Source organism: Trichechus manatus, unplaced genomic scaffold, assembly GCF_000243295.1.
Source record: "Trichechus manatus latirostris isolate Lorelei unplaced genomic scaffold, TriManLat1.0 scaffold00001, whole genome shotgun sequence".
In the NCBI taxonomy this organism is placed as follows: domain Eukaryota; kingdom Metazoa; phylum Chordata; class Mammalia; order Sirenia; family Trichechidae; genus Trichechus; species Trichechus manatus.
In genome coordinates this window covers 26,684,748-26,697,993 of record NW_004443937.1, presented here as the reverse complement: position 1 = coordinate 26,697,993, position 13,246 = coordinate 26,684,748, and the positions used below count along the sequence as shown (strand labels likewise).

The window sequence follows — 13,246 nt, the reverse complement described above, 5'->3', positions numbered from 1 at the left end:
CATCATGTTGTTGTCGTATACTGTTGATTCGATTCTAACTCATAGTAGCCCCATATAATAGAATAGAATTGCCCCCTAGGATTTCCTAGTCTGTAATCTTTATGGGAGTAGATTGTCAGGTCTTTTCATCCATGGAGCCACTACTGGATTTGAACTATTGCCCTTTGGTTCCTACAAAAAACCCCAAACCTGTTGCCATCGAGTTGATCCCGACTCCTAGTGACCCTATAGGACAGAGTAGAACTGCCCCATAGATTTTCCAAGGAGCAGCTGATGGGTTCGAACTGCCAAGCTTTTAGTTAGCAGCTGAGCTCTTAACCACTGCGCTACTAGGGCTCATAGTGGGTGTCAAATAATATCTCTTTGTGTGTTTTATTTGCATTTCTCTAATTGTTATGGAGCATTGTTTCATGTGCTTATTGGCCAGTTGTATGTCTTTTGAGAAATGCCTATTCAGATCTTTTGACTACCTTTTTAGTTGAATTATTTATGTCTTACTGTTGAGTTCTGAGAGTTCTTTATATATCCTGACTTTGGGCTAATTTTTACTCTGAAAATTGTGTCTTTTTTCTTGGTTCTGGGTAGCTTATGACTGTCCTTGGGAAGTATGTGAGTTCATGTCTTACACCTTTAGTTTTTTCTCCTTGGAGAATTTGTCAAAAGCATTCAATGCCAAAGAGGAAAACCCTCGACGAGATGGATTCACACATTGGCTGCAGCAGCGGGCTCAAAACATAACAGCGATTGTGAGGATGGCACAGGACCCAGCAGTGTTTCGTTCTGTTGTACATAGGGTCGCTAAGAGTTGGAACCGACTCAGCAGCACCTAACAATAACAACAACATTCAGTGCTAAAAACTCTTTATATCAAAGTTAGCTGTGTTTAGGATGGATATCCTTTTTTCTTTCCTTCCTAAAGCTGTTCAATCTTTGAAGATAGATTCAGTATTTTAAAAGGCAGCTCTTGCTGGTTAGAGAGCTAAGATATTGGAAAGGTTGGTTTCACAGAGTGGGTTCTGTGATGCCTACTGGCCGCTTCTCATATTTTCCTCTGCCATGTTGGGATATCAGATTAAGAAATGGGCCTGATGCTTTCCTTTTTACCTTTTTTCAAAATGGTAAGCGAAGTAGTTGGATGCTTTAAAAAGAGCACAGGCAGGTGGACTTCATGGCTTTAGTCCATGAAGCTGAGGCTGTTTCACGTTGAAATTGGCACTGAAAAGTCCGTGAGCTAATTTTCCTTAGTTTTGCTATTTTATCATTTCTTGGGTTTCAGGGAGCCTACTTCAGAACTTCCCTGTTACTACAAGCATTGAATTTTCTAATCTGAATTAAGACTGCGAAAGAAGCACATGATAATTAGCGCTTATTGGTTAAAGTCAGTAAGAATCATTTGATCATATAATTTGAAACCTGAAAGAAAAATAACTACAGCATGTAACCACATTGTTTGCATTCATGTTCGGAGGATTAAATTAATAGGTATGAGGCAATTAAAGAGTAATAAAAATAGTGTTATTGGTGTAAAAGCCTTGATGTAGTGCTGTAAAGTGCTGTAGGATACCAGAGAATCTGAATGTGGAGGACAGAGTAGTCAGTAAAGCTTTCATCAAGGAGATGAGGTATGACTTACATCTTGAAAGATACATAGTAATTGTAAAGCCTCAGAGAAAAAGAGAGGAGAGTTTCTACATGGGAAATGAGGCAGTAAAAAATACAGTAATTGTGTGGAGAGAGAGAGTGAGGCAGGCTGACAGGTGAGTGGGAGAGGAGCATTTAGACTGTAGTGGACAGTTGGTTTTGCCAGAGTGATGGATCATAGGCCTGGAATCTAGAAAGCAATACACAAGCTGAGAAATTTTCCCTGAATATGATAGGTAGTGCTCAATTAAGAAAAAACCTTGTGGTTTTTTTTTTTTTTTTCCTGCTAGTTGGTGAACTGAAAAGTTTGTCTTAAGTAAAAATTAAGGCTGTATAATAGTTTACTATTCATTTATTTGTCATTTTGACTAAAGTGTTTTTGTTTTTTGTTTTCCCTTTCAGAAGAGTGGTTGAGACCGGTGATGAGAAAAGATAAGCAGGTTCTAGTGCATTGGGGGTTTTATCCAGACAGGTAATGTTGCTATGCTCTGAAATCTTGTATAAATATTTTTGTCAAAGAAAACTAAAATTATTTATATATAGTTTCATTTCGTGAGTAGTGACACCTTTGTTGATTTGTGTGAAATCAGTCATTGTTCTCGTTTTATTGAGTATTTCATTGACTTGTTTTCTTATTTTAATTATGGAATTCAGTGAAGTCACACAGCGTTATTTATCTCAGTAAACACATATCTTGGCTACATTTTCCAAAGAATTCCTTTACTATGGGATTTAGATTTGTTTCCTTCAAGAAGTAGAAAAAAATTTTTTCTCTAGTGTTCATGACTCGGTGTTATTTGTTTTTTTAACCCTTAGTTGTCTATTAGTCATAGTCATGCCAGACTGTTAAGAATGAAACAATTTATGTCTAAAATGAATTTTTTCTTCTTGGCAGAAATTTACTTCCCTAGTATTATTGCTGATTTTATATATCATAACTCATGCTGTGCTTTAGTATCTAAAATATGAATAAGGAATATTATAAACAAAAGCTAGATGCTAGTGGGAGTGGTGGTCCTTGTTGAGTTAATATTATGCCTGCATAGGGCATGAGGAACAGGGCTAGCCTTCCACGTTTCAGCTTCCTAAATTTATGCTAGACCTGCTTTGCTGTTTATTTCACTGTTGTCAAGTGGAGATTCTCTTCACTGTGAGTTTTTCAGATCAGCCCAGTCTTCTTTCACCTCTATCTCCATTCACTTCTCACCTTCCCATATTATTGGAAGCAAATCCCAAGCATATCATTTCAATCATAAATATTTTATCATGTATTTCTAAAAGATAAGTTTTCTTAAAAACAAAACAAACCAAAAAAAAACCCCATAACATCACTGTAAAACTTAAAACAAAATTAACAGTTTCTTAACATAAAAAACCCAGTCATTGTTCAAATTTCCAGTTGTCATATAAATGATATGTTTTATTGACTGACTGATTATTATTTGAAGTAGAATTCGTTGATATAGCTCTTGAGTACTTTTTAATTTATAGGTTCTCTGTCTTCTTCACCTCTGCTTGCAGTTTATTATTTAAGAAACCAGACTGTCCCATAGAGTATAGCAGAGTTTGGATTTTTGTTTGTTTGCAACATTGTGGTGAATTTTAACAGGTTTCTCTGTAATTTGTTTTTAAATGGTAGTTGGCCTTAGAGATTGATCAGATTCCAGTTCAGTTTTTGAGAGTGGTAAGACTGTTGCATAGGTGTGTGTTCTTCCATCAAGAGATACATAACGTCCCCCACATTGTTTTTCCATTAATCTATTAGAATAACTTAATTTTTCTTGTAAGTATATTTTTAAAAGAAGGAAATATGTGTTTAGATACATTCAAAGTTTAAGAGCATATGCACAGTCTTTATGCAGGTTGAGTTAATTAGATCCAAATCAAGTAAGCTTGGTAATCAACCTCTTCTGAGCTGTAACTAACAACTTTAGGTGAATTAACCATTTTCAAAAGGAATGTTTGAATAAATGCTTTGTACAAAATGTTTGTGGTAACAAAGCTTCAAGGCGTTAAACTGTTCCATATTATAGGAACTACTATAGGAAATCACTTTGCCCTTCGAAACACTTAGAAACTCAAATTGATGACCATAAGCGCCATAAGATTGATATAATTTTATAATATCAGACACATTAGTCTGTGTGCTAACCTTCTACTTACTTATCAAAAAGCTGGTAGCTAGCTCAGGTCTTGTCTTCGCAAGAGGTCTCGTTAGTTCAGTTTCTTCATTAACTGTGGCCTGTGCCCTGTACTACCTATGTTACATTTTCTAATTGAGACTTTCAAAAAAAGAATATAAGGTTCTCACTTTTTTCCCCCTCATCATTGTAATCTTTACTACTATACTTAAATGGCAAAGGAATTTTTTCTCCCAGCTCATGTTTACGTGTTCCTTGAAAACTTGGTGTGATGTGATGTGATATTGTGTGTTATTAAGTTGATTACTCATAGCGACCCTATAGGGCGGAGTAGAACTGCTCCATAGGGTTTCTGGGCTGTAATCTTTACTGGAGCAGGTTGCCAGGTCTTTTTTCCTGCTGAGCCACTTGGGATTTGCTTCCAATAAAATTTTACCAGAATAATATTAATAGATATGTAGAGCTATGCTGGTTCTAAATGCTTTTGAGCTGACTTCTGAATAGTGGCTAAAAAGAAGCCAATGCTTGTTAACCATATTTGTATTTCATTTAGATTTCACTTGGTTTTGTAATAGCTTATTGGCCAGTATAGTGGCATTAACAGAGTTTTAATCTGGTAGATAATTTTATGTTCATTTCAAAATTGAAGAGGAAGTAGGGGGAGTGATTTAGTTTTATATCAGTGAATTGGACTTCACTGATAAGATGACCTTTGAGCATAGAGATGTGAAGAAGTGAGGGGGTGGCAGAGTGAGCCATATGGATATTTGGGGAGTGGGGAGCAGCACTCCAGGCAGAAGGGAGCAACATGTGCAAAGGAAATGAGGCAGCAGCTGCCTAGCATCTTGGAAGAACACCACTAAAGCCCGAGTGGCTCGAGTACCGTGAGTGAAGAGAGCCGAGTAGGAGATGGGGTCAGAGCAACAGGCATAGGATCCAATCTTGAGGACTTAGCAAGCCACTGTAATGATTTTGACTTTCACTCTGAGTTAGGTGGGGTCCTTTGGAGGGTTTTGAGCAGAGGAGTGATGTGGTCTGACTTCGTTTTCTAAAGGATCAATGTGGTTGCTGTGTGAAAAATTAACTCTAGAGGCCAAAAGCAGAAGCAGGGGAACTAGTGAGCAGAATCGAGGGGGTAAGAAATAGATAGATCCTGGACACACATACATTTTTTTTCCAGTTTCTTTTTTTTTAAATCCTGGACGTATTTTGAAGGTGGAGCTGATAGAATTTGCTGATGATTTGACTGTAGGATGGACTTAAGAGTCTAGTCGAGGATGTCTCCAAGGCTTTTGGCCTGAGGAACTGAAATGATGGAGTTAGCATTGACTGAAATGAGGGCGATTGGCTGGAGCACACTGATGGGGGGCAGGACATCATTACAAGTTATGTTTTGAGTGTGTTAGGTTTCACAGGCTTAGTAGACATACAAGAAAGGGGATATGGAATTGGCCCCTGGTTTCATGAGTCCAAAATTCAGAGAAGAGGGCAGATATAAGTCGTCAATATATAAGTGAAAACATAGGACTGAATGAGATCACATAAAGAATGAGTAGAGAAGAAGAGGGATGGTCAAAAAACTCAACCTTTGGGCCCTCCAGTGTTGAAGCAGTTTGGAGAAGAAGAGGAACTGGCAAGGGAGGCTGAGGAAAGGCTAGAAGGAACAGCAGGTGATGGTACTGCCCGGAGTCCAAGTGAGGGAAGTGCTTCCGGGAGAGAGTGGGCAACTGTTTAAAATTCTGTGTGTAGATTGAATAAATTGTGGTCTGAGGCTTGAACTTTGGGTTTAGCATTGTGAAGGGTACTGGTGAGCTACAGAAACGTTTTCTTAGCAGAGTAATAGAGACAGAAGTGTCTGATAACTTGCTATTACTAGGTCCTAATTGTATTTCTAAAATATATCTTTAATATTTGATAAAAGTCTTTCAGTGAATGAACTTGGGTTCTAATTTGTTTCTCCTTTTTTCATTTCCTTTATAGCTATGATACTTGGGTCCACAGCAGTGATGTTGATGCTGAAATTGAAGATCCACCAATTCCAGAAAAATCATGGAAGGTCAATCATCCTTTTCTAAAAAAAAACTTTTATCCTGATAAAACTTAATAGCTCTTGTCCACAACAATATTTTAAGGAGGTATAGAATGATGGCCTCCCTTTCTTATCATCCATTAGAGGTGTTCACAACTATGAAGACATCATTATCTAGGTCTGAACTTAAATGTCTGCAGTGATATTTGAGGGAACTCCAAAGCCATGTCATATTGTGGTTTGAGATAGTTAAGAGTGTGAGGTGAGGGATGGAGTTGAACATAATTGATAGTGTCATGAAGGAAGGCTGGAAGCAATGCCTGCGTGACGATTACTATGATAGAGTCTTATATAATTTTGATTATAGTGGTAATAATCTATGCATTAACTTTTTTTCCATTTTTAATGTGGAAATTTTAAAGGTGCAAGAAAAGTACAAAGCACTACTTTATATCCTTTTCCCAGATTCTTATTAACTATATATATCATTCATGAAATTCGTTCTTGAAGCAGTACTATTACCTACTTAACTCTAAGGCCCATATTCCAATTCCACCGATTGTCTCAGTAATATCCTTTATAGTAAGTTTTCCTGATCCAACCCAGTATCACGTGTAGTGTTTAGTTGTCAGATCTCTTCAGTCTGAACTTCATCCTTTCTTTGTCTTCTGTGACACATATAGGCCAGTTTTTTAGAATGTCTCTAACTGTGAGTTTGTGTGAAAAGTTGAACTGGACATCTTTTTTTTATAAAACAAAATATGTATTGTTTTGTTCTGCTGTGAAAAGTATAGCACTTAATTTTTAAAATTAAATTGTGAATATTAGTGGTATTTATAAAATACATAGTAGTAAAGGAATACAGTAAAGCAAACATAGTAGAGACTTCCCACCACTCTCTATTGACGAAAAAAAATTACCATTAAATTTGATGCAATCATTGTATTCATCCTGTGCCGTGCCCTCTCAGAGGTAAACATTATTCTAAATGTACTGCTTCTCTTTCTCAGTATAATTTTACTACATGTGTGTGTATACCTGCACAAATACTTTTTTCAGTTTATCATCAGTGGGAATGTACTACATTCTTTTGTGACTTGCATTTTTTTCAACATTATGTTCCTGAGATTTCATCCATATTATCGGTCTTAGTACTGTAAGTAATCTTTTATATAAATATATCACAGTATATCCATTGTAATGTTGATGGATGTGTGGTTGTTCCCACTTTAGGGTATTATAAACAATGCTGCTATGAACTTTCTTGACCATACCTCTTGTTATATATGTTCATAGGCAGTGAAAACAATCACCTTTCTAAGCAGTGCAACCTTTTCAGAATTGATTGTAAAAATGTATTTTGCCAGCAGTGTGCACGTTCTCTGGTTGCTCCTCATCTTTACCAGGGCTTGCGATTTCTTGACTTTGTAATATTTGCCTACCTCTAGTGGGTATGAGGAAACCCTGTTGGCGTAGTGGTTAAGTGCTACGGCTGCTAACCAAAAGGTCAAGGTTGGCAGTTCGAATCCATGAGGCGCTCCTTGGAAACTCTGGGACAGTTCTACTCTGTCTTACAGAGTTGCTGTGGGTCGGAATAGACTCGATGGCAGTGGGTGTTTTAGTTGGTGTGAAGTGATATCATCTCATTGTGGTTTTAATTTGTATTTCTCTTATTACTAATTAGTTATGATCTTTTCATGAATTCTTTGACCTTTGGTATTTCCTATTTTGTGAAGTACCTCTTCTCATCTTTTGCTCGTTTTTCCATTGCGTTGTCTTTTTTTATTGGTAGTAGTTCTTTACATATTCTGTATATTACTCTGTTGCCAGTTATATGTGCTAAAAATTTGTTCTCCGAGTTTGTAGCTTGTCTTTTTGTTTTCTAATCCTGAAGTCATCAAGAAAATCTCCTACATCACCTATTTTTAGTTTTATAGTATAGATTTTTAATTAAATTTTAAATATGATTATGATGTAGGAAGTTTAATTTTTTTCCTCCATGTGGTGCTAGAGCAACTAATTATCCTTTGAAGGAGGAAAAATATCAAGGCTGAGCTTCTTTCCCCACTGCTAGTCTGTCAAAAGTAAATTTTTTATATTTGTAGTAATTTGTTCCTGGACTCTATTATGTGGTTTTTTCATTTTTGTTGTTGTTGAGCATATATACAGCAAAACAAAACAAAAAAATACCCAAACCCATTGCTGTTGAGTCAGTTCTGACTAACATGCACTAATTTTTTCAGCAGTTTCTACATATACCATTTAATGATACTGATTACATTCTTCAGGTTGTGCAGCCATTCTCACCCTTGTATTCTGAGTTGTTCCTCCTCCATTGACATAAACTCAAAACTGCTCCCTAAGGTTCCTGTCTGATCTTCAGAGTTGCTGTTGTCAGTTTGATCCTGTACAGATAATTTTTGACATATAGATAGCTCAATTTTGGCATGTAGTATTTTTCAGTACTGTATATACATATATACACATGTATACATAGTACATATAGTACATTGGTAGCACAATTTTTGACATACAGTATACTCCTCAGTCAATGTTGAGTAGACACAGGAAAGGATGAATAAACACAGTGTTAACTGCATATTGGCCGAGTATTGTGTATTATTCTTTCATTGATATTAATATTGAATGTATTCTTTGTATTTGTTTACTGACTGCATTTACTCTTTAGTAAAATGCCGTCATGAGCTTTGCTCTGTGTAGTTCAGTAGTTACATGATTAACTGGAGCCTAGACTGCCTTGTTTAAATCTTAGACCCACTGTTTCCTAGTTGAGTAACTGACCACATTTCTCTGATTCTAACATGTATATTTTTTTAACATTTTAATATATCTGAAATCAGGATTTTTTATAGTTGATCTGCATCTTACAGTTAAAATTGGCAACTTTTTTTTGTTAGAGTTACATAAAATAATGATGTATATTCATTGATCTCATTTCTTAGATTTATGCTAAGTGCTATATGGAGCTAATATTAATAGTAATACATTTCTAGCATGATAGTTGGGTGTTAAATGAGTTAAGGCAGGAAATAGCCTGAAACATGCTCAGTATTAAATAAGTGTTAGCTGTATTATCATTATTATTGTCATTCTTTTTAACTGAATGACTAATAGGTCTCTATTATTTTGTGACTAATATGAGGGAGCTTTTAAAATAAATTTAACTTTCTTTGTTGCGACTATTTTTCAGTCTCCCTCTCTTTTTCTTTTTTTATCCTGTTCATTTTAAATATACCTAGATATATGAGTATTTTTTTTTTATTATTTCAAGGTATAGGAAGTTCTCTCTTTTTTAGATATGTTAAATGTTCAGTTCTGTTTTCTTTTAGTTATTCTACAATTTGATATTTAAAAGAAAAACTTTTGTTTTGCTTAGTGTGAATTTTGAAGCTATATTTAGTTTAGAAACTCGAGTAGAGTCTGATTTCTTGGAATGGTAGTCCTGTTCTTGAGACATATCTTCCTATACTAGATACTTTCTTACTCTCTTTGCTCGCTAAAAGGGAATAAAAATTAGGAATGGGTAAGTTGCTGCTAAGATGTCATTACTAGTCTTATGTTTTTAATCTGTTTCTTTGCATTTGAGGCTTTGAAAATAATAAACCGGCTTTTTTCCTTTGTAATACTTTGATTTATTAAAACCCTGAGTGATTTTATTATTTATGTAGATGTTCGTGCCCTGATGTGTTCTTAGGTTCATGCGAAATGGATTTTGGACACTGATGTTTTCAATGAATGGATGAATGAAGAGGATTATGAGGTGGATGAGAACAGGAAGCCTGTGAGTTTTCGGCAACGAATTTCAACAAAGAATGAAGAGGTATTTGCTTTGTCATCATTTTTCTCCACTAGTTCTTGTTTTCTCTTGGCCTGAATGTTACTGAATCTTCATTGATAAATTCTAGAGTGCATTGATCACTGAGTATATGTAAAGGTTACTAAATGGTTGTAACTAACCCCGAAAGGGGGCATAAAGGTCTCACAGGATCATAAAGATTTAAAATGGCCCAAGTAGTATGGCAGTGGTACAGCTGATTTTATTCTGTAGACCTGAGTTTTAATTTTCTATACTAAATATCATCACAGCATAATTTTATTTAGCTGTTGGTTTTTTTCACCGTTTTTTAATAACTTTGTTAATGTACTGACAGGAGTTAGCACAAAGTACAGACCTTAAAGATCTCAGTTATAGTTCAGTCTTTATTTGACCCTTAATATTCTGTACTCCTTTAAGAAGTCACACTACTTAAATATTTATCCATGATTCCTTATAACTTGTGACTTTTGAGGTAGGCGTGTCCCTAGGGGAAGACCTCAGTCTGAAAAGAGAGCTTAGACGTGTTAGTGTTGGGTTTGTGGCAGATTTAGAAAGAGCCCGACGATTTTCAAGTTCTTCTTATTGAGGACACTTAAAATTTTTGCCCTTTGTTTTTTTTGTGTTTTAGTTTTTTTAAAAATCTTTGAGACAGATTTTTTTTTTAACCCTTACCATAGAAAGTATAGTTCTATCATACTTATTTTCAGCCCTGTTACTTCTCTACTGAAACTTCCTTGCCACAGTATGAATATTCTTCGTTTTGTTTTGAGATTTGACTCTTCAAATGTTTTTATTTTAACCTTCCCCAGCAGATATTCGTATATATTTATTTTCCTTTAATGCATTTCAAACCAAGTCTTTTGTGTCATTAGGAATATTCTTATCTTCATATCACATTGTTAAACTGGTTCTTGATATCTACCCCTATCCAGATTTAGATGGTTTTTTTATTTATTTAGTAATTTATTTTTAGGAGTCGTATGCTAAAATTGATTTGATATTCCTTTTTTAAAATTTAACTTCAGACTTACTATACTACTCACATGTGTGTGTGGTTTAGATTTTTTTTTAAACTGCGCTTACAGACTTGTATGATGCCTCAGATTTCCAATTTGATACCACAGTTACTGAAAACAGATAGTTGTAAGGAATAATGAGGGTACCAGAGGCAATTAATTAATGTTTATTTGATGTTTTAATCTCTCGGGTTTTTTTTGCACCTCATATGTTTTTACTTAAGGTGTTTTTTTCTTCATTATGGTTAGTTTATTAAATTGGTAGTTGTTATGTACACGGTAAGTTTTTTTATATTGCTCTTGTATCCTGCATCTTTTTTAAAAAAGTTTTTAAAAGGTCAAATAGTGTGTGTGTGTCGGGGGGAGTTCTTTGAGGTTTTTTTATATGTAAGCATATATATTTACAGGTAGAAATAGTTGTCTTTTAAATCATAAGTTGCAATCTTATTTAAAATCTTTTGTGTCTCATTATCTCTTTAATTCTTCTTGTTGATGAGTTAGGCGTAGTTTCTATAATGGTACATTTTTACAAGATCATGAAGCCCATCTTTGTGTTTCATCTCTTTAGTGGAATGTGTTTTCATATTTTCCCAGTAGTTATTGAAAATGCTTTTCCCATCCTGGAAAGACAGAATGTGAACAGGGACAGTTTTTGTTGTGCAGGTTTTGGCATGTCTGTGTTAAGGCATGGGTTGAATACCTGTGGATCAGTACTGGTGTTTCCATCGGGCACGCATCACCTTAAATGTCAGTCTCTTGATTGCTTGTGGTCCACAATGCTGCTTTCATTTGCTCTGAGCTAGTGGATATGGTGCTCTTTATTTGTGGAAACTTACCTTTGGACAGGGTTTGTAGAAACTGAGCAGTGGACAAAGCTGGTTGATATTTATTTATGTTTACTTTCTCCTAGCCAGTCCGAAGTCCAGAGAGAAGAGATAGAAAAGCGGCAGCTAATGCTCGAAAAAGGAAACATTCACCTTCCCCACCCCCTCCTACACCCACAGAATCACGGAAGAAGAGTGGGAAAAAAGGGTAAGAACTGTAACATGATTCGAAAAGCAGAAAACAAACTCCAAAGGACTTCCCAGATTTTTCCACTTAGTGTTGGAAGTTTTGTTTAATGTAAGTGGACTTCTTTGACTCACATTGGGAAATCTTTTGCTTTGATAGCTTATCTTGTAATAGGTTGTTGTGCCTGTCAGGCATCTTATGTTGTATTTTTACAAAGGCACCGTGAATTCAATGTTTTTTCTGTCCAGAAGTGTGGCTAGTAAGAAACCTAAGAAACTATATTCACCGTAGTTAGTGTCTGCTTCTCTGATTTTACCACCTGTCCTCGTTTGTGATCAAGAGGACTCATGGAGAAGGTGAACCTACTATTTGATGTTCTGCAAAGTGCAGAAGCATAATAGTTTGTTCAGAGTGACAAAGTTGTACTTAATGAACTGTGCTTGTATGGAGAGTACAGCTTCTACCAAATACATTTTTGTGGAAATTAAAGGAGACTTTAAAGCCCTTATACAGTGCCTAGCCTGAAGTAGATATTTAATAAATGGTAGGTACTTAATAATTTATTATTATATAGTAAGTAGATACTCAGTAATTTCACTTACCTAACTCAAAAAGTATTTTTTCTAAGAAGTACAAAACCATTTATTTCTCTTATAATAATTTAATGTTTGATTTTTAATTATCAAAGGGAAAAATACTCCCTGAGAAACATTGGAAAATAAGAGTATATTGTTAGTTGATTCCGACTCATTATGACCCCACGTATGCAGAGTAGAATTGCTTCATAGGGTTTTCAAGACTGTGACTTTTCAGAAGCGGATCACCAGGCCTGTCTCCTGAGGCCTCCCTGGGTGAGTTTGAACACCAGTGTTTCAGCTAGTAGTCAAGGACTCAACCATTTGTGCTACCTAAGGAATCCTAAAAGAGTATAGCAGAGAGTGTATGTTGTTGTTGGATGCCGTTGAGTCAATTCCGACTCATAGCGACCTTACGTGACAAGAGTAGAATTGTGTCATAGGGTTTTCATAGCTGTAATCTTTACAGAAACAGATTGCCAGGTCTCTCTCCTGCTGAGCTGCTGGGTGGCTTGGAACCTCCAAGCTTTCAGTTAGCAGCAGAACATGTAACCGTTTGTACCAACAGTGCTCTTTAATTACTTCATAATGATAAAATTCACTTTGAAATGATATAAACAGTAAATTATTAGGGCACCAGCTAACTGGCGTTACTAGATGGGAATCATGGGAAGGAGCTTGGGAAGATTTTACTTAATAGACAAAAGGTGAAATCTTGAAGCTATAGAATTTGGTTTAAAACAAAAGATACTACCTTGAACTATGAACTCAGCCCTTTTTTGAGTATCGCAGAGCACTTGCACATTGCACTGAAGTGGTTACAGTCAGAGTAAAATAAACTGAGTAGTTTTGTGTACCATCCTTTCAACTTGGTGGCCGTTGATTCATGTGAAAACTGAAAGGGTAGAGTTGTTTTTCCATTGTGGTGATTTTGGTAAATAGGTTTCGCTTGTTAGGAATTAGCGTGCTGATGCTGGTTGTGCCCACCGCCCCCC

General features: G+C 35.7%; 1 protein-coding gene across 6 annotated transcripts in view; it reads left to right on the top strand.

Moving 5' to 3' along the window:
- The window catches only part of SMARCC1 (SWI/SNF related, matrix associated, actin dependent regulator of chromatin subfamily c member 1), a 168,542-nt gene that overhangs the window by 55,036 nt on the left and 100,260 nt on the right, over window positions 1-13,246 (top strand). For all 6 annotated transcript variants that reach the window (XM_023726484.1, XM_004368479.1, XM_023726487.1 and 3 more), the window contains 4 exons: window positions 2,044-2,113; window positions 5,763-5,838; window positions 9,527-9,652; window positions 11,576-11,697. In XM_023726484.1, coding sequence (XP_023582252.1) covers window positions 2,044-2,113; window positions 5,763-5,838; window positions 9,527-9,652; window positions 11,576-11,697 — 394 coding nt within the window. The remainder of the gene's footprint in view (window positions 1-2,043; window positions 2,114-5,762; window positions 5,839-9,526; window positions 9,653-11,575; window positions 11,698-13,246) is intronic.